At 46.7% G+C, this 24,450-nt stretch overlaps 1 protein-coding gene across 2 annotated transcripts in view; it reads right to left on the bottom strand.

Moving 5' to 3' along the window:
• LOC100835558 overlaps positions 1-17,240 on the bottom strand; it is a 29,078-nt gene extending 11,838 nt beyond the window's left edge. Inside the window, exons 1-18 of one of the 2 annotated variants that reach the window (XM_010237120.3) lie at positions 16,969-17,240; positions 16,712-16,853; positions 16,540-16,611; positions 15,462-15,563; positions 15,212-15,380; positions 14,993-15,091; positions 14,134-14,283; positions 12,572-12,611; positions 11,361-11,418; positions 9,523-9,611; positions 7,452-7,550; positions 7,260-7,375; positions 5,318-5,436; positions 3,682-3,752; positions 3,071-3,173; positions 1,630-1,769; positions 720-878; positions 535-638 (exon numbers count right to left, since the gene is read on the bottom strand). In XM_010237120.3, coding sequence (XP_010235422.1) covers positions 535-638; positions 720-878; positions 1,630-1,769; positions 3,071-3,173; positions 3,682-3,752; positions 5,318-5,436; positions 7,260-7,375; positions 7,452-7,550; positions 9,523-9,611; positions 11,361-11,418; positions 12,572-12,611; positions 14,134-14,283; positions 14,993-15,091; positions 15,212-15,380; positions 15,462-15,563; positions 16,540-16,611; positions 16,712-16,853; positions 16,969-17,013 — 1,877 coding nt within the window. In that variant the 5' untranslated portion in view covers positions 17,014-17,240. The remainder of the gene's footprint in view (positions 1-534; positions 639-719; positions 879-1,629; positions 1,770-3,070; positions 3,174-3,681; positions 3,753-5,317; positions 5,437-7,259; positions 7,376-7,451; positions 7,551-9,522; positions 9,612-11,360; positions 11,419-12,571; positions 12,612-14,133; positions 14,284-14,992; positions 15,092-15,211; positions 15,381-15,461; positions 15,564-16,539; positions 16,612-16,711; positions 16,854-16,968) is intronic. The other variant, XM_014900978.2, reaches the window with a different exon arrangement.
• Between the last annotated feature and the right edge of the window lie 7,210 nt (positions 17,241-24,450).

The raw sequence follows: 24,450 nt of genomic DNA, 5'->3' as shown, positions 1-24,450 counted from the left end.
CGCCGCCAGGCTGCTGCCCGCCAGATCCCCTCCTCCCCCGCCAGTGGTATAAATCGTGGGAAATTCAAGGTATGAATCAGGTTTTCTGTCTACTCATGTCTGCCATATTAGTTCCCCTAGCGCTTTGCAAAATTTGACTAAGGCGTCGCCTCGCTTCGCGCTTTGAGCGCCTAGGCGTTGAGGCGCCCCCCCAACGCCTTAAAGCGCCTGGACGCTTTGAAACCATGCTCACGACAATCTACAATTCTATTTTGAATCACTTTTAAGTACAACTAAGAAAGTTAAATGAACGTGCTATGAGAAAACAAGCCGCAGAATAAAACTGTAATAGGTGCACCTGAATTTCACATACTGTTTCCATATTGATTAGTTTTAAACCCTGTGGTAAGTTTATCACTCCATGTTAAATCTTTTTTTTTCTACCATGATCCCTCCATATTTGTAGCTAAAGAAGCACTTGATTTGCCCTTCTTGATGAACAAAAAGCATGTAATAAGACTATAAACCAAGATTGAGAAAATGAAGAACACGTACATGTGTTGACTAAACATTGACTTCTGAGACCGTAATAACAAAGAACTAAGGCCCTCCTTGATAGATTTTACATTAACAGGCAACTGGTTTATATTCCTGACTTTCTGCAAAAAAAAAAAGACAGTGCAGGGGGGCATAACTTTATTGAATGTACAAAACACAAGCAAAAGAAACAGAATAGTTACCTCTTGTGTCACGAAGTACAACTGAAATGATAACTTCTCGTAGTAATGGTATGCACTGTGAGAAACAGATGGAGCAATGACATGCCTCATCGATCCCCATAATGTTGACCCAAGGTGTGCAAGAAATGAATCACGAGCCACTGTGTAATTATGATGTTCCTGACATTACATGATTGAATTCTGCTATTAGAAATACGATTAATTCCAGGAAGTTGTGTTGACATTAAAAGGAGAACGTGTTCATGTTAAAATAGTTTTTTCCAGGACGCGACTACCGTGCTACCGCTGCTAGCGTGACACGTCACCCTGCTTTTTGTTATTGTGCATGTCTTGCTTTCTACCTTCCAGCCATGCCAGATGTTACCCATTGGAAACTCTTGTTATTTGATGGCAACTAATATTGATTTATGCAGGCAGTCAATAGTGAGTGGTAGACCTATGTTACTTACTAGCAACTTTAATCTTTACTTGCTAGCAGCTCTACATGGTAGCAACTCCTATTACTACCACTTCGCCAAGTACCGTTGACTTATACAGACAAAGACCCGTGACAGCTATATCTCCCATTATCCATTCCATATACTCCATCCGTTCCAAAGTGTAGGGCGTATAACTTTTGTTTACTGTCAAACTTTCTAAACTTTGACCAACCATATAACAAAAATATCAACATCTATGATGCCAAGTGAGTATCATTAGATACATTGTGAAAAATATTTTCATAATATTTTGATTTGACGTATATGTCAATACGTTTTGCTATAAGTTTGCTCAAACTTTAGAAATTTTGACAGTCAACAAAAGTAATGCACCTTACATTTTGGAACGGACGGAGTATACGACTATGCATGCTCTAAAGTGCCAAAACAGCACACTCTGTGCTACGTAGCAGCAGTTGGAAAAAGCTAACCTCAGAAGTATCTTTAAACAAGTTCCATTTTTCCACCCTCTTGAGTGCATCAAGAGCTTTCTTCTTATTAATTTCATCAGAATCTCCATTATTGTAACCCTCCAGTTCATTTTTAAGATCATGCATCCTTTCTTCGAGTTCTGTGTACATAACTGAAGGTTATTAATAGCAAGCAGAGATCTTTCAAACAAAAACACAGGAACATTAGGAACAGTACAAGACTCAAGCCCAGGTTGTACCATAAACTGAAGATCTCAAGAAAAACATCGATAACATTTTTTTTAAAGGAAAAGATAACTCTGTAGCTTTTGTAATTGATGCAAAAAACATCGTGTCCATGCTTTTTCTTCAGGTGGGAGTGGGTGCGTATATACTTAGGCTTCGTTTGGACGTATGTATTGGAAGCCTTGGAATTGAATTGGGCTCAATACCAAATCAGCCTCTGTATTGAAATGGGCTCAAATGTCAATTCTGGTGTTTGGTTGTCGATGAATTCGTTATTTGGAATCACCGTATATAACAAATTCCAATTTCTGTTTGGGTGCCTATCCGCTGAATTGGCCCATCTTCTCCTCCTCTCACCGCGCTTGCTGCTCATCCTGCCGCCCCTCTGGCCGGCCATCTGCCCGCACGGCAGACCTCTCCGCGCCGCTGCCCACCCACTGGCCTCACACCCACCTCTCTACCACTCACGAATCAATCAATTACCGCTACTAGTATTCTGCCGCATGCATCCAATGGTGGATTGATTTGTTCGAACACGCACGTACGAATCAATTGATTTAGTCTCATGAATCGAGCTCGTCGAGGATGTCCTCCATGGCCGCCTGCTCGCTGAACGCCGCCTGCTGTTTCTCCTCCACCATCATCTTCTCCCGCACCACCCGCTCCAACTGTGGCGGCTGCAGTCAGCAACGAATCTCCAACGGTGGTGGTCGGCGGGGAAACTCCGGCATGGTGCCGGCCGGCTGCGGCGTAACCGGCGGTGGTTGGCGGCGAACCTCCGGCGGTGGTGCCGGCCAGCTGCGGCGAACCTCCGGCGATGGTACGGGACGGCGGGGAAAGGTTGCAGTCGGCTCCAATTCCTCTCAATACGGAGGGGAAGAGCTCGGTATTGTGAAGGGGTTCTTTTAGTTGTAGCCCAATTCCACGGAAATGAGCTGCAAATACCAACTCTGAATTCTGAGGACAACCAAACATCAGAATTGAGGAAACCTAATTCCAATTCCGAATTCCACGCTCCAATATCGACATCCAAACGTAATGTTAATGAATGGTGTTGCATGTATTTAGCTTTTTCACTCTTTGGACCAAAACAAATAAATAAGCAAATCAGATGAAACTGTGGCGTAAGTGGATGAGTTGCAAGACAGATATCATCTACAAGTTTACCATTATGTCAAATAGTTGAATTTGCAAATCTATGGTTATCTGGAAGTACCTTTGCAAAGGGCAAGCTCTACTCTTCTTCCCATGCAATGCTTGAAAGCAAAAAGTTCATACACATCAATCTCTGCCAATAGGATATCAACAGCATGGTAGTCCTGAACCAAAAAATTCCACACAACAAAATACAAATCAAAAGCTTGTTCCATTGTTCAAGATGTGACAACACAACAGAGAGAAGGAGAAGGTGTTAAGAGGAAATGAGGGTATGCATGAAAAGCTGTAAAGGAAGTAAGATCACAAGAGAGGACTTGAGTAATGACCAAACAGAAGTTGGGACGTCATTATAATGTGAGAGATTCATGACTTAGGGTACCAGCTGTAAGTGAATTATGACTGTCAGAAGTGCAGCGTAACACAGTAAAGGAAAATAATATCAAGTATCCCAAATCTTTCTGCTCCTTCTCTTCTTTCCTGTTGTGCTCCCAAAACTCTCCCTCTCTCTCTCTATAGTGGCAGGAGTACGACAAAAAGGAATTTGTAAGCAGCATCACAACCTTTTATTACAAATCTACTATGGCCATCAAGGAGCAGAAACATTTGATATGAGATTGGGTTGGCAGTAAAGAACAATATTTAAATGTATTGAAAGAATGATGATAGTACCTCACCAACAGAAGAAAACCTTTCTCTGATTGTGTCTTGTAGTCTTTCTTCAGCCTCTTCTTCTGTCACTTCTGCATCAGACAAACTACAATCACTTCATGCTGGACAAACAAGTCACGGTGCAGAGCAAATGCAGTCGCTCAGAAATTTCTCGCTTAACAGAAAATATCGTAGATATAAATTAGAAACAAATGAAACAAACTCAAGTATGAATTCTCTACACGCTCAGTGCGCCACCTGGATGAGGTTGCGTGCTAGCTACTTGCATGGGCTCTCATACCTGCTTCAATAAAGAATGAGATAACACGGAGTTGCCATATACGATCCTTCAAAATTATATGAAACTAGTCTACATCTCAACTCTCTATGTCAGAAATTAATCCCGATGCTACTACCCTTGGGCCACATAGACTACCGCTGCTGGGCCAGGGAGCTAACGCACCATGCAAAAAAGCTAATGCCCTCAGTAACAAACAGTACAACTGGAAATGCCCCAAACACCATCAGTAGATATCCAAACCGTTTATCCTCCACAGGCCAACATGATTTTGTGCCTATGCAGCAATTTTCATGATCTAATAATATCCATAACACCCCTAAGACCCAAAGTTCGCTGAAGAACAGAAGCCACAACAAGTCACTCAGCCTTATGTTCCTGCTTCGTCCGAAAGGGTTAACCTGGAATTGCTATCTTTAGACCTCGAGCACTATATGCTATGAATTTACACCTGAACTATCTGTGTGAGACTAATCCGATACTAACTAGAATTTTTTTTCTCTTGGGCCACCATTATTGCAGGAATTGAACTGGCTATTGGGTTTTCAAGCCCTGGCGGTACGCCAGAAATAAACTGGAGACAGAATAATACCCAGATGCCAGAGTATATAATAGGACAAACCTAGATCAAGCACGCAATGTAGATCGAGCAGTTCCTGGTATGTTATAATAAGTGTGCTATGTAAACATTTCCAAGCATGTCATCTATTGTAACTTTATGACATAATATATCTTATTTTCAGCAAGACTTTTTGTTCTCAATGCTTTTCCCTCAGCTCAGTTATCAATTCAACCAGTTTATACGTGTTTTAACTTGAGATAGGATGTATTACCATTTAATAGCCCCAATATCATATAACCTGTGTACTCTATATGAAGCTAACGATATTAGAAATGGTATGATGAAGTGAATACAATAGAGCTCAGGTAGGTGGTTTACTAAAAATGGGTTTAAAGATTACTTGCTGCTATGAGTAATTAACTGTAAAGCAATCAATCTAACAAACGAAAATGACTAAAAGTGTCTTAATGGCTTTAAGAACAAGTAGAGTGAGAAAAATAATATTATACTCCCTCCGATCCATATTACTTGTCTCAAAATTGCCCAAATATGGATGTATCTATGTTTAAAAACCGTCTAGATACATGTAATATTTCAACAAGTAATATGGATCGGAGGGAGTAATAATAGTTGGGAACATGCTAGCAGCTAAGGAAACTAATGAGATATAATTTTTGAAATGTTCAAATCTAAAATATACATAGTGGCAATGCATGCCTGATGCATAAGCATTCTGGAGTATAAAAAAAAAATAGTGTTGAAACAGCATATGGAAAAAAATTTGGGGAAAAACTGACCTGCAACAGCCCCAACAGTCTTTGCTATATTTGGGAGACTAAGTTCTGTGCGGACACCATCCCCACCGACAGCAGGGCCCCAGGAAAATGGCCCGGCACTTAGATCAACAAAAGCAAACCTGGAGAAAAGTTTGGATTAGGAGTATCCAACCTCAACAGCAATAAATGAAAAAGTATGTAATGTGCCCCCTGAACTTTGATGGAATGTCTACTTCAGTCCCTGAACTAAGACATGGTTTTCTATCCATCTTATGAATTCTATTCGGGTGACCATTCAAGTTTGGTGTTTGGATGGACTTGTTCCGGTTTCGTACGCATTCAATCTTGTATACATGTCTCAGGAATATATCACATAAAAGATCGAAAAAAAAGATTTGAGAAAAGAAGTTGGCGGGTCCAATAATTGCCGAGGACCCATCAGACTAGCTAGAAGTGGCAGAACACACGTGAACGCCCAATACTTGGAACACATTGGCAACACAACAGCTAGAACCTATTCTGATAGAACGAAACCACCTGGGGAGCAAGAAGCATCAGTATTGCTGCCTTATAGGGGCACCATAGATATGAACTGCATGACCACCTTTTGCTCCATCATGGGCCAAACAATTAAATCTTTTACGGTACCCAGATCACTAGATTTAGTTTTCCAGATGTAACGCAATAGTTCCAGCCAGAATATTTGCCAGCACGACATTGTTGGCTTAGTGCCTTTGGTGTTCCGATTTGGCTGCTACATAACCGAATTAATTTGCTTGATGCTACCACCTGACTTTTTGTAAACTACAGAAAATGACGCCATGAAGTGGTTTTGCAAATATGACAGAGCAACTACTCTCTTCTAATACAAATATCCATCCTCCTCCTCTCTTCACCGTGGCCTCTCTTTTCTCCATGGTCCCCAAATGTGATGTTGCTTTACTACACATCGCAACCAGAATCCCATATTCCCATGTCGCCCTCCTACTGCACCATTGTAGGCGGACACCACTGGTTCTCATCTACTTGTATACTCTGCTGAAATTAGTAAGCATCCCTTTCTACAGTGTCTGCCACACTTGTATTCACACCAGTCACCGGTTACTTGCTGCTCGCCTCCTCCTGCAACCATGTCGTTTTCCTCTAGCCGTCTCAGAATCAGACATGACAGAACTTGCTCCCCCTCACCTGCCTACCCTTTTACTTGGATCTTAACTATTACTCCCTCCATTCCTAAATACTTATCGCTGTTTTAGTGCAAACTTGCACTAAAACAGCGACAAGTATTTAGGAACGGAGGGAGTAGTTCTTTAAGTGTTCTACAGGTTCCAAGCTGCTTCCTTATGAGATATGTATGAAGGCAGGTGCATAGGTTTGGAGGATGAGAGTGGAACGAAACTCCTGTACTATTTTGTGGAGTTGAAAGAGGAGTCTTGGCACATACGTTGTGTACATGATGGATGGGCCTCAGTATGGCCATAGAGCAGCCTGACAATGGAGGCCCGGCACTGTCTTTGCTGACATAGCCGCAGGTACCGTTGCTGTCAGCTGCCTGCAAGAGCACGCAGCAGACATTCCCTTTCTGACCTGGCCGTGGGAGTGTGTTAGCAACCAAGGTGCACACCATAGCTGCTAGCATCCCCGACCAGTGGAGGATGAAGAGAAAAAAGGGTATAACAGAGAAAAGTAAAGTGAATAAGAGTGGAACCTCACTGACATGCGGATCCACTTTGTATATAATTTTTATATATCTGATTCACTAAGTAGTTGCCACTTCATAGTTCATCACCATGTCATTGACCACTGGCAAAACCACTTCAGGGGGTGATCCGCTCCAGTTTTAGAAAATCAATGGGTAGAGCAGCTCGTTTGGTAGCTCGTGGCATGGAGCAGATGTAGCATCAAAGTTCAGGGGAGAATATTGACTTCTTTCCAAAAAAGTAAAAGCAAACAAAACGCAGACCTGTCTCTGCCAATCCATATATCTGTAAGGCATTCAGCATGCAGACCCTTCAGATCACTAGACATGAGTGCGCTCACCAGAACATCATGCAGCTCATCTTTTGCACCATGTAATATCTAACAAGAACATGTGATGTAAGGTATATATATATGTTAAGGTATTTAATTTCATGTACTTCTGCGAGTGTGGCACCTGAACAGCTTTGTCATAAACAATGTCATCTTTACTCTTTCCTGCCTTCAAAAGTTCAAAATTACTTAAGGCTTCCTTGCACGTCTTTGACCAATCCCCCTGTACAAGGCATGAACAGAGCATTTAATTAGGTTATATGTATTATAACCGTTTGTTTTCGTATTCATGTAACTTTGGGTTACACATAATAATAATCAATTCTATCGGACCATACACTGCTACAATACAGCTTGTCAACAGAATAAGGCTATCGTTTGGTTGGTGCCCAAATTTGCGCTGCCAAAATAACCGTTTGTTTTCATATTCATGTAACTTTGGGTTACACATAATAATAATAATCAACTCTATCAGACCATAAAGGCTACAATACAGTTTGTCAACAGAATAAGGCTATCGTTTGGTTGGTGCCCAAATTTGCGCTGCCAAAATAACCGTTTGTTTTCATATTCATGTAACTTTGGGTTACACATAATAATAATCAATTCTATCGGACCATAGAGACTACATTACAGCTTGTCAACACAATAAGGATATCGTTTGCTTGGTGCCCAAATATGCAATGCCAAAATTTTGGGACGCAGCTTGCCTGCTCCGCCCTCCTGCCCACCATCTGTACTCCGCAGCAACATAGCGCCCATCCACGACTCCTCTCTCTTTTCTGCAACCCCCCCCCCCCCCCCCATGTATTATTTTTTCTAGACAAACAAATTTACAAGCAAAACAAAAAGTTCACTTGTCATCCTCGCGTACGGCGTCACGTTCTTCTTGTTCTCCTTGGCCCTGAGATGCCGCCATTGGTAGGACCGTGACGGTGGTGATGCCGGTGGCACTGGAGACGGCAAGGAGAGGAAAATGGCGAGAGGGAGGACGTGCGCAGGGATTGCGATGGCGACGGCAAGGAGGACCGTGACCCCAGCAAACCAGAATTGCCGGAGTATGAGCCCGTGCGCCGCTGCACGGAACCACTTCTCATGGCCCAGCACCAGGAACACCACCTCCTGGCCAATGCCCCACGCCATGATCTAGAGCATGAACGGAACACTGTAGAACCTGTTGAGGAGCACGGAGGACACCAGCACCACGACAAACCCCACACCCCCTGGGTCACCTCCCCTCAGTCGAGCAGTGGCTTGTGGCTCTGGTGCTGACGCCGTTGAGGGTGCCATAATGGCCCCGGCGCTGGCAGTGAGTCAGGAGCAAGTGGGCCACAAAGCAGAAGAGCATGCCAAGGAAAGGCGATGATGTCATCGAGAACATGACCCGCTGCAAGCAGGTGGAGAGGAAAAGGAAGGCCGAACCACATATTGTCAGTGGAGGGGAGGTCGCACGCCTTCGTGATAAGCCACCAGGGGGACATCGAGGCAAGCTCCATGGCTCCAGATCATCTTCTCTGCCATGCTGTGTCAGGAAAGAGGAAAACAGGCTTTTTGTTTTGTTCACAAAAAAATTTACTGGAACAGAATAAGTGGAAGGCAGAAAAGAGAGATGAGTTGTGGATAGGCGCCACATTGCTGTGGAGTACGGATCGGAGCAGAAGCGCTGAGCCGGCAAGCCGTGTGCCCCTACATGGTTGGTTGCCCATGAAAACTTGCCCACTCACCTCACAATCTTTTCACAACTCGTAGCACAAAATTTTTGCCAACAGAGGACCAAGGAATCTCTAGCCAATTTTTTGGCTTAGCAAATGGTTGGCAAAATTTAGTACGGCATGATATGGCATGAACCAAAGACACCCTAAGTATGCTGAAATTAGACAGCGTTCCAAAAAGCACATCAGGCTGGATCCTGATTAGCGGTCAAATAAAATATTTTTTGGCTATTCCTACTGACTAGATAACTTTTTCCTGCCATAAGACATACAAACTTAAGAACTAAACTCAAAAAGTTTAAGTGCAGCCTCAAAAGACAGGGTAATTAAGATAAATCCACTGGCCACCCAACAATCACATATAAAGTCGCTAGGTCAAGCACTCACAGCAACCAGTTTTGGTGTATATGTAGCTCACGAATAATATAGCACAAAAGGAAATGTTTGAATGGTCAAGCAAAACGAACTGAAAGAAAGGCATACCATATCCACATTGTCAGTTGTGGTCCACGAAAATGATGACAGAGGATGACTTTCATATAAGGGCCTTTTGTTCACTCCCTTCTCTATATCTGCTTTATACAGAATTACAGGGATCCATACTATTACATGTCATAGTTAAGTAGCAGAAAAGCGAACCACAGAAATATAATAGAAAATAGTCCAGCAAAAAGATCAGCTTTGCCTCTACATGTGTATTACTATTGCACAAAGTAAAATATTTGGGTAAAAGCAACACCATGTTTGTCTGTTGAAACATGTAAAGTTAAAACTAGACTTAGACGCATTAAGTATCAGATGAGAGGAAAACAAATTTTTACATGGATATTACGAGGATGTTCAAAAAAAGTACATGACTTTTCTAGTAAATAGCAAGCAAGAAGTTGAATAGAAATTATGTTAATCAACATCATGACCAACGTATGCAAGTCAACATTGTTTAACACTTTAACTTAGTAGAATTTGCCAGCTTCTTAGGGCTCGTTTGGTTCCCCGGCGAGCAAAGTGGACAGGTATAGCCATGATGACATGGATAGGGATATCCCTGCCCTGTGTTTGGTCGCTTAACTTGGATGAGCCAGGTCTCTGTTTGGTTTGGACGGACAAGAGATGGATGACTATGATACTAAAATTGAAGTTTTCAATTTAAATTGAGATCAATCAACATCAACGTGTTAATTTGAGATTAATCAAAATCAACATGTAGTTTGAGATTTGGTCAAACAAAAAAACATGTTTACTTGAGATCAACCAGCATAGCCGCATCAAAAATGAAATAAAAATCAACAAAAAAGAAGAGAGAGGCGTCAGTACTGAACAGAGAAAGAGAGAGGCAGAGATCGAGAGAGACATAGATCAACAGAGACAGAGATTGACCCCGTCTCCCCGGCCGTGCTCCACTCCCACCAGCTCCTCGCCTCCCTCCCCAGCTCCGCGCCCTTCCTCGCCGCCCGACTTCGACGCCCCGGCCATCTTCTCGCGCCCTTCCTCGCTGCCTGACTTCGACGCCCCGGCCATCTTCTCGCGCCTCGGCCGTCACAGACCAGTTCGAGGCCGCCCTCCTCGCCCAGCTCCTCTGTCGGTCGCCTCGTGCTGGAGGGAGCAGCGCCATCGGCAAGATGGAGCAACGCCCGCACGGCATAGAAGAGCAGCGCCGGCTGTGGGAGGGAGCCGCGCCGGCGGAGCATAGGGAAGACACGCCGTCGGCGGGAGCGAGCAGCGACCGCACGGCAGGGCAGAGCCGCGCCGGCGGCGGGAGGGAGCGGCCCCTGCACGGCGCTGCTCTGAGCGCCGTGCAGAGAAGAGGGGAGACGCGCCAGCGGCGGGATGGAGCGGCGGGAGGGAGCGGCGGCCGCGGAGGAGAGGGGAGACGCGCTGGCGGAGGGAGGGAGCGGCGTCCGGCGGGCCAGAGGGAAGAAGCGCCGACGGGAGAGAGAAGAAAAAGAATCGAGGGGAGAGAAAAACGGTTCGGGTGAGAGGGGGAGAAGAGGGTGGATGAGCAAATCCAGGCAAATTATAGGGATCTCCTCATCCAGCATCTACAAGGAATATTCCAAATACCTGGCTATCCATATCCATGCTGTCCACCCAATCAAACAAAGGCTATCCCTCAAAAAGATGGATATCCCTGTCCCATCCACCCCAATCCAGCCAACCAAACGCACCCTTATATCCACAAAAATTGGTATACCCATATTAAAGCAATAATCCTTATTGACAAAACCTATTTTTTTTGCATAAACCAACCTCTGAGGAGGCAATATTAAATGATACAGGAACTCAGAAATAATAATATCATAAAAAGGAAAGACAATAATTACCAAGATAGAGTTTTTTGTCACTTTTTGATTGGAGTATCTGAGCTTGCAGGGTCTTATTCTGAGAAAAACAATCACGAACATGTCATGGTCCAACACAGTACAGCTTTACCCACCAAAGAACAAAATGCATCCATAATCAATAAGGACATTCACGTCAAGTAAACACAAGTCTGTGCACTATCTGTCTAGTGTCTATAGAATAATAATCCAGTGACATCATTGGAGATGCACAATTAAAAATTGTCTGTATTAAATAAGTAGAACTCAAGGATATGGAACAACACCCAGGCAAGACTTTTTTGCAAAATCAACCGTGTATGGACAAAAGCTGAGACTACAAACCAACAGAATGTCGATAGTGCATTTTCTCTAGTATGTGAGAGGAAACTTTAATGAACAAACACATGCAACTAATGACTAATACAACTAAGAAAGAAAGTAGCATACATATTGTTTCAACATCATTTTCCTCTGCCTACCATATCCTTCTTAGATAATTGACTAACTATGCAGCCTTCACATTATACATATCGCCTTTCAAAAAGGATCTCTAATAAATTTGTCTGAAACTACTGACGGACAAACACTGATGCAAACCATGCATATCGTCCCATACTCTTAATGAGAGAGCAGAGAGAAAATCTAAATTGGATTATCACAGCTATAACCTGAATAGAATGTTAAGCATGATATACTCCCTCCATCGCAAAATAAGTGATGTGGATTTGTGTAAGAATCTATACAAATCCACACCACTTATTTTGGGACGGAGGGAGTATGTGATATGTTTGTTTGGCTGATCTTGGAATGATATATTGACATGCAATGCTGCAACCTCTTCTTATTTACAACAGACCATGCATGTTATTCTGTTACAGAAGAGCTGTGAACCAGTGTGCCACATGGGCCAACCTACAGTCCTATACTACATCTATGGGCCACAGTCACTAAGCTATCTATCATCCTATCATACATAATGTATCACACTTCACAGAACACATAACAAGGTATAATTATCAAGAGCAGTCATGAAATCATGATGACCTCATGTTACCAAGCCAAGAGCTCCCAACTGAAGATCTATCATGTACAAGGAATTTCATAACAAGTGCAAACCAAATAGATTTATGAAATCAACATTCAACAAGATATAAGCACAGTGATATTTCTCAAACTCTGGCCGGAAGTTTGCTAAAGCATGCAAGCATTACCTCCCTGAGCAAGTTGATCTCCGACTCAGAGAAGCCCTTCCTGTGAAAACAGATGGCACAAAACATGAACTCTAAACAAATGAATATGAAAAGAATTAGATGGTGTTTATTGTTTGCCAAACATGTACAACTAAACTTGAATGATAAAATGGGACACGAGAAAATGAACAAAACGCAACCCAGTTAGCAAACCAACATACATGTATGCAATTTTAACCTTTCCATCTTAGCAGCAGACTTTAGATTTATCAAAGATTTAAAAAAGAGCAATTGTCCAGATAATTAGCCATGGACAAAAAAATACCTTTCGATGCGAAAACAAGTGGTACAAATCATTTAAAACTAAACTAGAACACCATTTCTCGTATTGGGTTGATATATCTAGCATAATTCTGGGTAAGCTTAACACATACTACTAAATTGATTTATTTTGATGCATACTTTCAGTTGAAGCTACCAGAGTGGCACTTCACTATTACTCCCACTGTTCTAAGATAAGCAATGCTAGTTTTCAGTTTTTACCGTCTCCAAGGTACAACTTCAGTACTAAAATTGTATGCAGTATGTTGCAAAAGTTCTAAAAGGTTATAATATCAGGAAAGACTCTTCACGGAAATAAAATATTATTATCATTTTCCATGCAACTGTAGTAAATATTTTACATGTCCTAGTGGAGTAGTGCTCGAAGTTAGAGAAGATTGACCACATGCTTTGCATAATATCACTTATTTTAGAATGGAGCTAGTAGGCTGTAATCAGTCGAACAATAGGTGGTAAATATTCCATTCGACTTGCAAGTTGTAATAAACTAATGGTTATATAAACACTGTTCATGTTTCTGTATGGACTATCAAATTAAGGAACTAGCTCCAAGTTCAAGTGACTCTGAAAATGAGACTAGACCAACAACAGAGGTTGTGTGCAACATGATAAATGCAACATGCCAAAATCAGATTCATAAGTAGGCTTCTATGTAGGCCTGAATATGCAATGTAGAGTATTAAGAATTCAAGACTACTAACAAAAAGTGTAACTAAGATGCACGCCAGTGCTACTTAGTCACAACAGTTCAATGGTTTCATATTGTCAAAACAGAAGGCCACATCAACATTTCCATGGTAAAATTCTCATACTCAATACATATAAAGGATAGTGACTTAATAGTAGAAGTACCTAACTGCACTTGGCTTGGTAGTGATCATCTACATCATGGACATACATGATCAATTAAGTAACATTGGTAGGTGCTGGAAATCTTGGCTACAGCTATTTAAATAATAAAAATTACCATGTCCATGTAGACACCTATTTTTTAGCAAAATCTTGTGTTCTGCCATCCAAGTAACACTATCAACCATGTATATTGAGATGGCAATTATATTTTGAATTTGTTGCGGCGCAGCAGGAAATTGAACATTTTCACACCATCAAAAGTTACCATAAAATGACACATCATGCTATTGATTTATCACAATCTTGTCGCTAAACGTAAATGAGTGCATCTCCTATCAGAATCCTATTATGTTAACAATATGATGCTATAGAAGAATCTGCGAACTCACCGATAACCATAGTGATTGCTTTTTTCAATAGGCTTGGGGTTGATAATGAAGATGTTGTATGCTTCTTGTATCTGAAGGTGATCGACAAGTGTTGAAAATATATGTTCCATTTGATCACTGTCCACTTGCCAAAATGCCGCCTCATTTTCTCTGTAGAATAGAAAGTAAAATAATTATTATTATAAATGATAAAATGATGGCTAATGAAAGGTAGCATTGTAGAAGTAATTGCAAAGGTCAGCGCGAAGGGTTTTCCTACTAACTGTATGGTAAGCAGTTTTTACCATACAGGTATTGCGAGAAGTCCATATATATCAAACAAAAGTAGAAAAAAAGTACAAGCAAATATAGTGTAATATGCAAGTCTCATTATATACCAAGGCAGATTTCAACAGATCAGACAATAAACACGCAAATCTTTGAAAAGGAAAACATTGGAAGTGTTATTCGTTTGAAGTATTAGATTCCATGCAGGTATTGAGAGAAGTCTATATATATATAAAAAATAGAAAAAATATATGAATAAATTATAGTGTAATATGTAAATTCATCTTTATACACCAAGGCAAATTTCATCAGATTAGATAATAAACATGCAATATCTTTGAAAAGGAAAACAGTGAAGCTGTTATTCGTTCGAAGCATTACATTCCATTTCCAAGTAACAGCAAGAGCAAAACCATATTAAGGTTCTTTTGGGTGTACAATCATAATTGGGGTATTGGACTGAGGTTCCTTTTTCTGGTATGCTTGCACTATATTTCATTGTCATCATCATATGATACAGTTCTTATTAGATTTTGCTAAATTGCAGGATGGTCAGAATTGCAACAAGGAGTCTATACAAAGAACATCTGACCTGAGATCCGTCAGATCTTCTCTGCGTGATAGAACTTTTATAGCATGTTCAAAAACAGACATGACATCTTCTCCCATGTGTATTGCATGCACAGAAAAACTGCACCAAACAGAAACGGTGGAATAGTAGAATTATTGCTCACGGAAGCATACCTTGGCTCTATTACAAAACATTGGGCAATAAACTGAATCGGCTGCCATAAATGAAGAGATATGTTACTTGTGATTCACATGGCTGACTAAAGGAAGATCATATTGCTTTAGTTTCTTAACACTAGTCTTGTAGAACGGGGTAAGAACTTCTCCAACTGGAGGGATTCTTGTGTGCTCAAATATGTGATCTATTTTGGAAAACCAGCGCTCCAGTTCTTCAGGTGCTAACTTAAACTCTAAAAAAATAAAGGAACTGTTAATGCTCAGTATGAACAAACAGCTAATGAAACTAGTATTATTGCATATGGATAATTCACCATGGCCTCCTTTCCCATCAAATCCTATAAAGATGAAGTTCACAGGGATCGAAAGATATATCGAATCAACTTCTGCCAGGCTCATGTAGTTTGCAACATTACCTGAATACAGCAAAAGCAGGAAAAAGGGATAAGCACAGTAGCGAAGGGTTCTATTTTCCTTCCCTGATGAACAGACGAGGACACAATAGCAACTCCTATACTATCTGTATTTCGATCGATTGCTTCCACACACAAATTAAATCTAACCTTCAGTACGTAGTCCTTAACATGAAGCAAAACTAAAAACTTATGGTTGCGAAGACAAAGGCCCCGTTGGACTAACATTGTGTAGCAAAAATGGACCTGACTGGTAAGTTGATATTTAGGTTGCATTTGCCATATACCATGCCTGCTAATTCTTGACTACATACAAACCAAAATGTTCCGTAGGTTTTATTAGTTCTTCTACTGCAGGTCTTCACAGAGATAACCACCACCTACTTCTCTCTCTTCAACCTTGATTTAGTGACCTGTAGAACTTAAACTTCCTTTAAATTCACATTAGTATCTTAGAAACGAAAGAGTTGCTCGGAAGATTGACTCTACATGACATAAAAGGATCAAATCAGCAAGTTCTATTAGATACCGATATGGTAGTTATGGCTTATTTAGTTGTATAAACAATTATATCAGCACTGTTGCTGAAAGAATGGCGAAAATTCCAATTGAAAATTATCATGCAATCATAGCAACATCCAAAGGTAAAAGGAGAAAGTGTTGTTGCAGAGCCTGTTTGGTTAGAAACCTGGACAAGATGCCTCACAAAAACTGCTGCCTGGTCAGGCGAGATAGTGGTGATAGAAACAGCCGGGCTCAGGCGACCAATTTTGGTGGCCTGACTCAGGTGCGTGCTGCCTGGCCGGTACGCGTACCAAACACCTTGCGGGCACATGTCCGGCTGCTATTTAGGCTAGGATAGAACGCACCAGGACGCAATCCAAACAAGCATTTAAGCTACTCAACACTGAAGTTTCTGTCAAAGCTTTGACTTTTAGACATGGCACTAAAAAACCAATGAGCCAACACAAGAACCAACCAGCTCTTGTGAAGTTAAGCAGCGCCTTGTTGCTGGAGTCCCGTGACGTCGAACCCTTCAAGTCATCAAATTCTACCAAAATCAAGAAACCCGTAAGTATTACCAACAACATAATGCCACAATCAGGCAGGAATCCCAAAGGCCAAGAAAGAAGGAAATGAAGGAACCTAACCTGTGCGCATGATGGATTCAGTCCAAAACTTGCTCTGGGGCTTGAGGTTGAAGAGCGAGAACACCGAGGAGGCGGCGGTGCGGCCAATCTTGCGCGTCCGGGTCCCCGGTGTGGTGGGCTCGGCCGCCTCCTGGGACGGAACCTGCAGCGCAAGAGGAAGACGGAGGGCAAACCAGAGTGGCATCAGGATGCCGAGCGAAACGGGTCGACATGATCAGATCTAACAATAGACCTAGGTTCGGAATAGATCAGATTACCAGAGCGAGCAGCAGCAGGACAAGAAAGAATAGGAAGGGGTTCATCTTGCCGGCGGGGATGCCGCAGGGCGGCGGCGGCGGCAGCGGACAGCGGCGGCAGAAGGTAGACCAGGAGGAGGGGACGCAGGGGCTGAGCCGCTGAGATCGTACAACGGGGTTTTGGAATTCCGGGTCGGCGCTTCGTCGTTGGCTGCTGTCCCACGATGACTATCGTCAGTTCATCGCCGCTAGCCCGCTAGGTTGTTTCTTTCCGTTTCTTATGGTCACTGCCTAGGCAAATATGCGCCCACCGATCCAAGGTCAAGGTTTTTCTTTCAGGAAAACCAAAGGTCAATGATAAATATGAAGTTTTCAGAAATATTTAGTTTGCCAGAAATACGACATGCTTAATTCTTTTGTAATAGTAGCCGCCCACAGCTTTCGGCATCTTGCCGACGATATCCAGTCCCCAGACCGCAAACGGCCACGAGAACGGGATGACTTGCAGGGTTTAGAGCTGGTTGGTTGCTCTTCTTCGTGTGAAACTGGCATGCTTCACAGGTCTTGACTAATTGTTCGGCGTCGGCTAATACTGTTGACCAGTAGAAGCCGTGCCGAAACGCTTTCCCAGCTAGCGCCCTGGAGGCCACACAATGCGAGCATGTGACTCGTTGGATATCCTCTAGCAGCATGCGCCCTTCCTCTCGGAGCACGTACAGGAGCATAACTCCATTTGGACGCCTCCGGTAGAAATCTCCGTCCACCAGAGCGTACATCTTTGCTTGCCGGGCTACTCGCTCCGCGGCAAGGTCTTCTCCTGGACGGGTTCCATCTTTGAGGTAGCGAATGATATCCGCGGCCCAAGGTGGCGGTACCCGGCTCAAGCATGCCACGAGTTCAGTAGCATGGTGCCCCGCGGCTGCAGGATCCCCTTGAGTTGCCGGAGGGGCTTTCCCAGCAACCGACTTGGGATCGACAGAGGGCTTTGACTGCCTCTGCACGAATACTCCAGGAGGCACCTCACTGCGTTCCGCTGCCCATTTGGATAGCTCATCCGCAACAAAGTTGTACTTGCGCATGACGTGCTCAAACCGCAGTCTCTTGAACTTGGACTCCCGTTTTCGCACTTCTTCCACGTACGCTGCCATCTGGGGACAGTCGTAATCTTTGTTCACCTGATTGATCACGAGTTGGGAATCCCCGCGAACGACCAGGCGCTTGATGTCGAGGGCGATTGCCGCACGCAGCCCGGCTAGCGATCCATCGTACTCCGCTGTGTTGTTGGTGGACTTGGCGAAGTCGACCTGAATCATGAACTTGAGTTGATCTCTTGTGGGTGACTCGATCACTACTCCAGCGCTGGCGCCCTGCAAGCTGAAGGCGTCGTCGAAGTACATGACCCAGTACCCTTCATCTAGCCTCCCGGTGGCTTCACGGTTGGTGAGGGGCCGCTCCAGGCAAAACCCGGACACGACCGTGATGCTGTGCGCCTGGAAGTAGTGTGGCAGCTTCCGTGAAGCGAGCAAGATCCCCCGCGAGAGCTTTTGGACCTACGGGTACCGTACCCAGGCATCGTGCAACACCATGCTGACGAAGTACACGGGGTGCTGCACTAGCCGCTTGCGGGGGACAGCTTGAGTGGGCTGCCCCTCGGCTCCCAGGGTAGCAGTGGTAGCCGGGGGTTCCTTAGGATTTTCGGTAGCCCCCTGCTCCACCGCCTCAGCCCCCGGGACTTCTTCTTCTCTTTTGGCAACGAGCACGGAGCTCGCCACCTGGTCTGTCGCTGCCAAGTAAAGCAGCAACGGCTCGCCCGTCTTAGGGGCGACGAGGATCGGCGGTGACTTTAGATACTGTTTCAAGTCCTGGAACGCCGCTTCTGCCTCGGGGGTCTAGTTGACTGGGCCCTTCTTCTTCATCACCTTGAAGAAAGGTAAGGCTCGCTCGCCCAACCTTGAGATGAAACGCCCGAGCGCCGCAACACAACCGTTGAGGCGCTGGACATCTCTGACCTTGCCGGGTGCCTCCATCTTCTCGATCGCTTCGATCTTCTATGGATTGGCCTCAATTCCCCGGTGAGAAACCAAGAAGCCCAGCAAGTGCCCCGAGTCCACGCCGAACATGCACTTCTCGGGGTTAAGCTTGAGCTTAATCCTGTGGAGATTGTCGAATGTCTCCTGCAGGTCGCCGATGAGTGAGTCCCCACGGCTCGACTTGATGACGATATCGTGCATGTAGGCCTCGATATTGCGGCCTAGCTGGGGTCCCGGACACCCGCGCAAAACGTGCTGAAATGTCAAGCACGCGTTCTTCAACCCGAAAGGCATGCACGCTGTTTTTTCCTCATCCTCGACTGCCATCTTGATCTGATGGTAGCCGGAACAAGCATCCAAAAAGCACAACGACTCACAACCCGCTGCGGAATCTACTATTTGATCAATACGGGGTACAGGGAAAAGGTCCTTAGGGCATGCACGATTAAGATTAGTGAAATCTACACACATGCGCAATTTATTTCCTGCCTTAGGGACTACAACAGGATTTGCTAACCAAGTAGGGTACAACACTTCCCTGATTGCCCCGGCACTCTTGAGCTTCTCCACTTCTTGCTGGATGAAGTCTTTGCGTTCCTGTGCTTGCCCGCGAACCTTCTGCTTGACGGGGCGCACGTCTAGTTGGATCCTCGTTCACGGCAACGTCGAAGTCGTCGGAATCTGCCACTACGGAGGTCTTCACGACATCGCCCACGCACCTAGCGGCGTCCTTCAGGTCACACTTGATGGATAATACCCCATACGTTGACGGCATCTTCATCACGCCATAGGCGCAATGAGTCATCGCCCTGAACTTGATCATCGCTGACCGACCAATGATCCCGTTGTACGACAACGGGGTGTGAGCCATGACAAAGACACATGCTCAGTCCGGAACGCTTCCCGGGACCCGAAAGTCACCGGGAGCGTGATTCGCCCCATGGGCTGCACCACTCCGGGGTTAATCCCCTGGAACGGGTCAGTGGGCTTCATCTGCTCCAGGGGCAGCTCAAGCTTCTCCACTAACTTGGCGGACAGAAGGTTAAGACACGCTCCATTGTCCACCAAAACCTTGGTCACCGTCATGTTGTTGATGATCGATGACACCACGAGGGGTAGAACCACTGACCCCAAGGGAAGGATCGGGTGATCGTCCGAGTTGAATGTGATCGGCAGGTGCGACCACCTCAACGGCTGTTGGGCCTCCATGCTGGGGCGGAGGGTGCACACCTCACGGGTGAGCCGCTTCACGGCGACATGAGATGTGAGAGCGTATGCTCCCCCGTGGATGCAGGCAACGTCGCGAGGCTCCTGGAAGCCGAGCTTGTCGACATCGTCGCTGAAGTCGTCCTCACGCTAATCAGCATGGGGTGTGTCGCGTCCCCGGGGAGGCCGGTCTTTGCCACCACGGCCTTGACCGCGACCCCTCGCGGGCTCTCCCTTGTCGCTGCTGTTGGCCGCGCTGCGGCCTGCTCCGTTGCGCGGGTTGTTCGGGCGGTCGCGGGAGAGGTGCCTGATATACCCACAGTTGTAGCAGGCTCCAGCGGCACGGCGTTCCTCGTGGCGTTGCTCGCGCTTCTCCTTCATGGTTTGGAGGGTGCGATAGTCCTGCACGTCGTGCGTGGCGTTGGCGTGGATGGGGCTGCAAGCGGCTGTAGACGGCTTTCTCCCCGATGCGCCGGCCGAAGCAACCTTCTTGGTGGGCCTCTGGGGAGCCCCCGGTTCCACAACAAGCACTTGCTTCCCGCCGCGCTTCCGGGAGCCCTCGGGTGGGTTTGGCGCCATTCCTCGGCCATCGCGCACTTGTGCGCGAGGGCGTACAGATCCCCGGTAGTCCTGATCCGGTGCTTGTTCAGTTTCTCACGCATCTTCGGGTCACGGACGTTGATGGCGTATGTGTTGATGATGACGGCCGCTTCCGCCTCTGGAATGGAGTAGGAGATGTTGGAGAACCTGTTGGTGAAGTCCCGCAACGTCTCCCCCGGCTTCTGCACCACTGTCTGCAGTTCTGCCATTGTTCCCGGACGCTTGTAGCCGCCCTGGAACGCGTTCACGACCTGCTCGCGCAGATCTACCCAGGAGGCAATGGACCCGGCGGGCAGGTTCAGCAACCAAGATCTCGCTGCTCCCTTCAGACCATGGGGAACCAGCTGGCCCTAACCTTGTCATCGGCACCGATAGCATGCATGCCCAATGTGTAGGTCAGGAGGAAATACTTGGGATTCACGGTCCTTCGTACGCGCCGGCACTCGGAACTTGCAAGGCCATGTCACCCGGCGCAGCTCGCGGGTAAATGCGGTGCAGCCGTCGTCAGCGCCCATAGGAGCATCTTCCTTCTCCCCGGGACGCTGGCGCTCTATCTCGCGCTGGCGCCGGCACTGCAAGCACGGGCGGAGGTCTTCCTGCTAGCGGGCGTTCAGGACGCCACGCGCGTCAACTGCCGTGACGGTTGGTGGCGAGTCCGAGTAATCCTCGGGATCATCACCATCTTGTCCCCCAGCGGGTGGAGGACGTTGTCCTTGTCTCGAGGCACGGGGAGCATCCCCGCGTCTCGGGTTCTGGCCTTGGCCTGAACCGACCGGGCCACCGTCACCTTGCGGTTGTTGGGCGGCGAGCGCGAGGAGTGCGTCCAAATCGGCACTCCACGCGTTATGCGCCGACGTGCCTTGCGGTGGCTCATAATGCACCATGACACGCACAACGATGATAGCCTCCGCCGGGGTCTGGGCGGGAGGCTGCCGGTTCTCGGACCTGCTGCCATCCCCCGGGGCCCTCGGTTGAGAGAGCCGAGAATCCACTGGCGTCGTATGTGACGCGACTGTTGTTGCCCGTCTTCAGCCCACGAGCGACCCCGCTGGCTGGCTCGGGCGGCGTTGAAGTCGCCCATTTGGCTGGCTCCGGCGCGAGGCACCGAGGGCCCCCTCGGATGGTTGTCCGTCGTCGCCCGAGGGGCTGGCGGTGGCAGCGGCGGTTGCTGCTGGGGTTGTTGCCGCCAGGGGGACCCCTGGTCCCTGTGACCTTGGGACGTCCTGGCGGCGTCATGGGACCGAGTACGCATGGCAAGAGTGTCGCGCAAGTCGAACCGAGGCTCGTCTGCCTTCTTGGGCGGGATGGCGAGCGGATGAAGGCGATGCCGACGAGGACGACGTCGACGATGACGCCGGTGGTCACTTGAAGCTCTCTGCACGCCCCCCTACCTAGCGCGCCAGATGTCGAAGCACGGAAGTCTGGCACCGGGGATGTTGGACACACCCTTTTTGCTTCGGTGGGGGACGAGGGGATCGCTTTGGCGATCGCTGCTGTGGCGAAAGACACGAAGTGTCGACACATGAGATTTACCCAGGTTTGGGCCACCCGAAGATGTAACACCCAACGTCCTACTGTTGGTTGTATTTACAAGTTTGAGTGCGTACAGGTTGCCTGGGAGTACCCAGGCTTGATACTTGTCCCTCTAAGGAACTTTGCTATTTGGGTGAATGCTAAGCTATGTTCTTTTCTTGACTGGGATTGGAACCCTTTGACCGGTGGCATTGGTCCTCCTTTTATAGCCAAGGGGATACCACATGTGCCTATGCATGCAGTGTGACACCTTAGCCACCCACGTGTCCTCGCCATAAAGCTCACACTACTGTTGATCCACGCTGGGCTTCATGCAGTGCCCAGGCCACTGTACACGGTAAATAAAATAAACCGTAGGGTAGTCGTTCTTGCCTTACTGAGCAAGGCTAGCCCTGCCGATGTGACTCCTGTCGGTGCATTAAATGCACTCCCTCTACTGTCTCCCCTGTTTTCACTGTTCCGCTGTCCTGCTGTCCCCACGTGTAGGCCCGAGCGCGAGTTGTCGGGAGCATCCGAGTACTGGCGCCCAGTCCGTTGCGGGGGCAACGTGCTATTACCTTGCCGGGACCATGGTTCCCGGGTAGTCGCTGAGGCGGGTATCTCTTCTGTTCTGGATCTTGGCCTTGACTTTGTCAATGATGTCAGAGCTTTTAACCTCCCGTGTGATGGTCTTGCCAGTGAGCGTCTTTCCACAACCCCCCTTAGCTACTTCCTCGGGGGTGAGCTTCCCGCGTTTGCCCTTCCCGGGGAGCTAGCCTAGCGGGATCTCGTCAGTTGCTACCCACACGTCCCGTATCAGTGGGACCCCGTGGGCCACTGGTACGACACCGGGTGAGGTGAGCGGCAGCTGTGTCGAGCTTCATTGTCACCACGGGGTGGAGTCCTGTCCCGGGGTGGTCTTCGATTGGTCATGTCTTGGCTGATGCAAGAGGCTCCTGGTTTGTTCAATCCTTCCAGAATCTGTTTGCGGATACGAGAGCGAGGGTCATTCTCGAGTGGCTGGATCGACTGCAAGTAAGTGTTTGCCGCAAGGAGAGCGGCTTCTAGAGTCTCATGTATCATGTCGCCGTGAACGTCAACTGACATGAAGCTTCAAGCGAGGTTGAGGGTTGCGTGGGTCCTGTCTGCCTCTGGTAGATCGTGGAACCGAGACTTGCAATGCGAGTCCCCATGAGGAGGAAGTGTTCCCGTCCGAGTCGTCAAATGATTCTGGACGAGTCTTTCTGCCTTTTGAATTCGTGTTTCTGTAGTTTCGTCTAGCTTCTTCAGCCTTTTGAATTCATGTTTCTGCAGTTTCGCGAACTCTTCCTTCTCTTTGACTAGATCACGGCGATCCTTCATACGGGAATTGATGTACAGCTGCAACTCCAGAGGGCTCAAGTCCTTTAGGGGCACCTAGGTGTCAAGAACTGTTTGGACTTGGGCCTTTTCGGTTGTTGTGCAGCTGGCTTACGCTGTTTGGGTGCTGGTCGTGGCCGGCGGTGGCGTCGACTTTGGAGCAACCGGGCTTGCCATGAAGACTTGGGCGACGGTGCACGGGGGCATGAGATAGCTGCTGCTGTGGCAGCTTTCTTGCTCGGAGCAGTCGCCAGCGTTGCTAGGGATGGGACTTTCTGCACGCGGGGAGCGATTGGCTTCATGGTTGGAGTAGATCGCGTCGAAGATCGACTCTGTTTCGTCGAACGGGCCCGTCAGATCCAGCGGCAGGACCGTTTTGGGCGAGGATGATGAAAGGAACTCCTCCATTGTAGGAGCAATCGGATCCAGCAGTCGAAGGATGCCAGAGCGGTCGGCTCGGAGATGGAAATCCCCAAACACGAGATCCACGCTGGCTTTGAGCACGTCGAAGATCGCACGCCTGGCTAGAGGATGGGCGATGAAGTGGAAGGAGCCGAAGGTCATCGACTTCGCCTGAGTCGACAACTTGTCGTCTGAAGATGGAACCGTCGAGAAATATTAAATTCAAGGGATCACAAAGATAAATTCCTAGTGGTCTACAACACATGATGTGGATGGTGATGTGGACACTTTACATGCTCAAGATGTGCATAATGTGGATGATGATGTGGACACCTTGCATGTGAAGTTTGCAAACATTAATTGCACCTTAGTGGGGATCAACTTTATAGATTAT

Source organism: Brachypodium distachyon, chromosome 3 (genome assembly GCF_000005505.3).
Source record: "Brachypodium distachyon strain Bd21 chromosome 3, Brachypodium_distachyon_v3.0, whole genome shotgun sequence".
Lineage (NCBI taxonomy): Eukaryota > Viridiplantae > Streptophyta > Magnoliopsida > Poales > Poaceae > Brachypodium > Brachypodium distachyon.
Note: the sequence above shows the minus strand (reverse complement) of the source record. Positions and strands in the feature narration are given on the sequence as shown.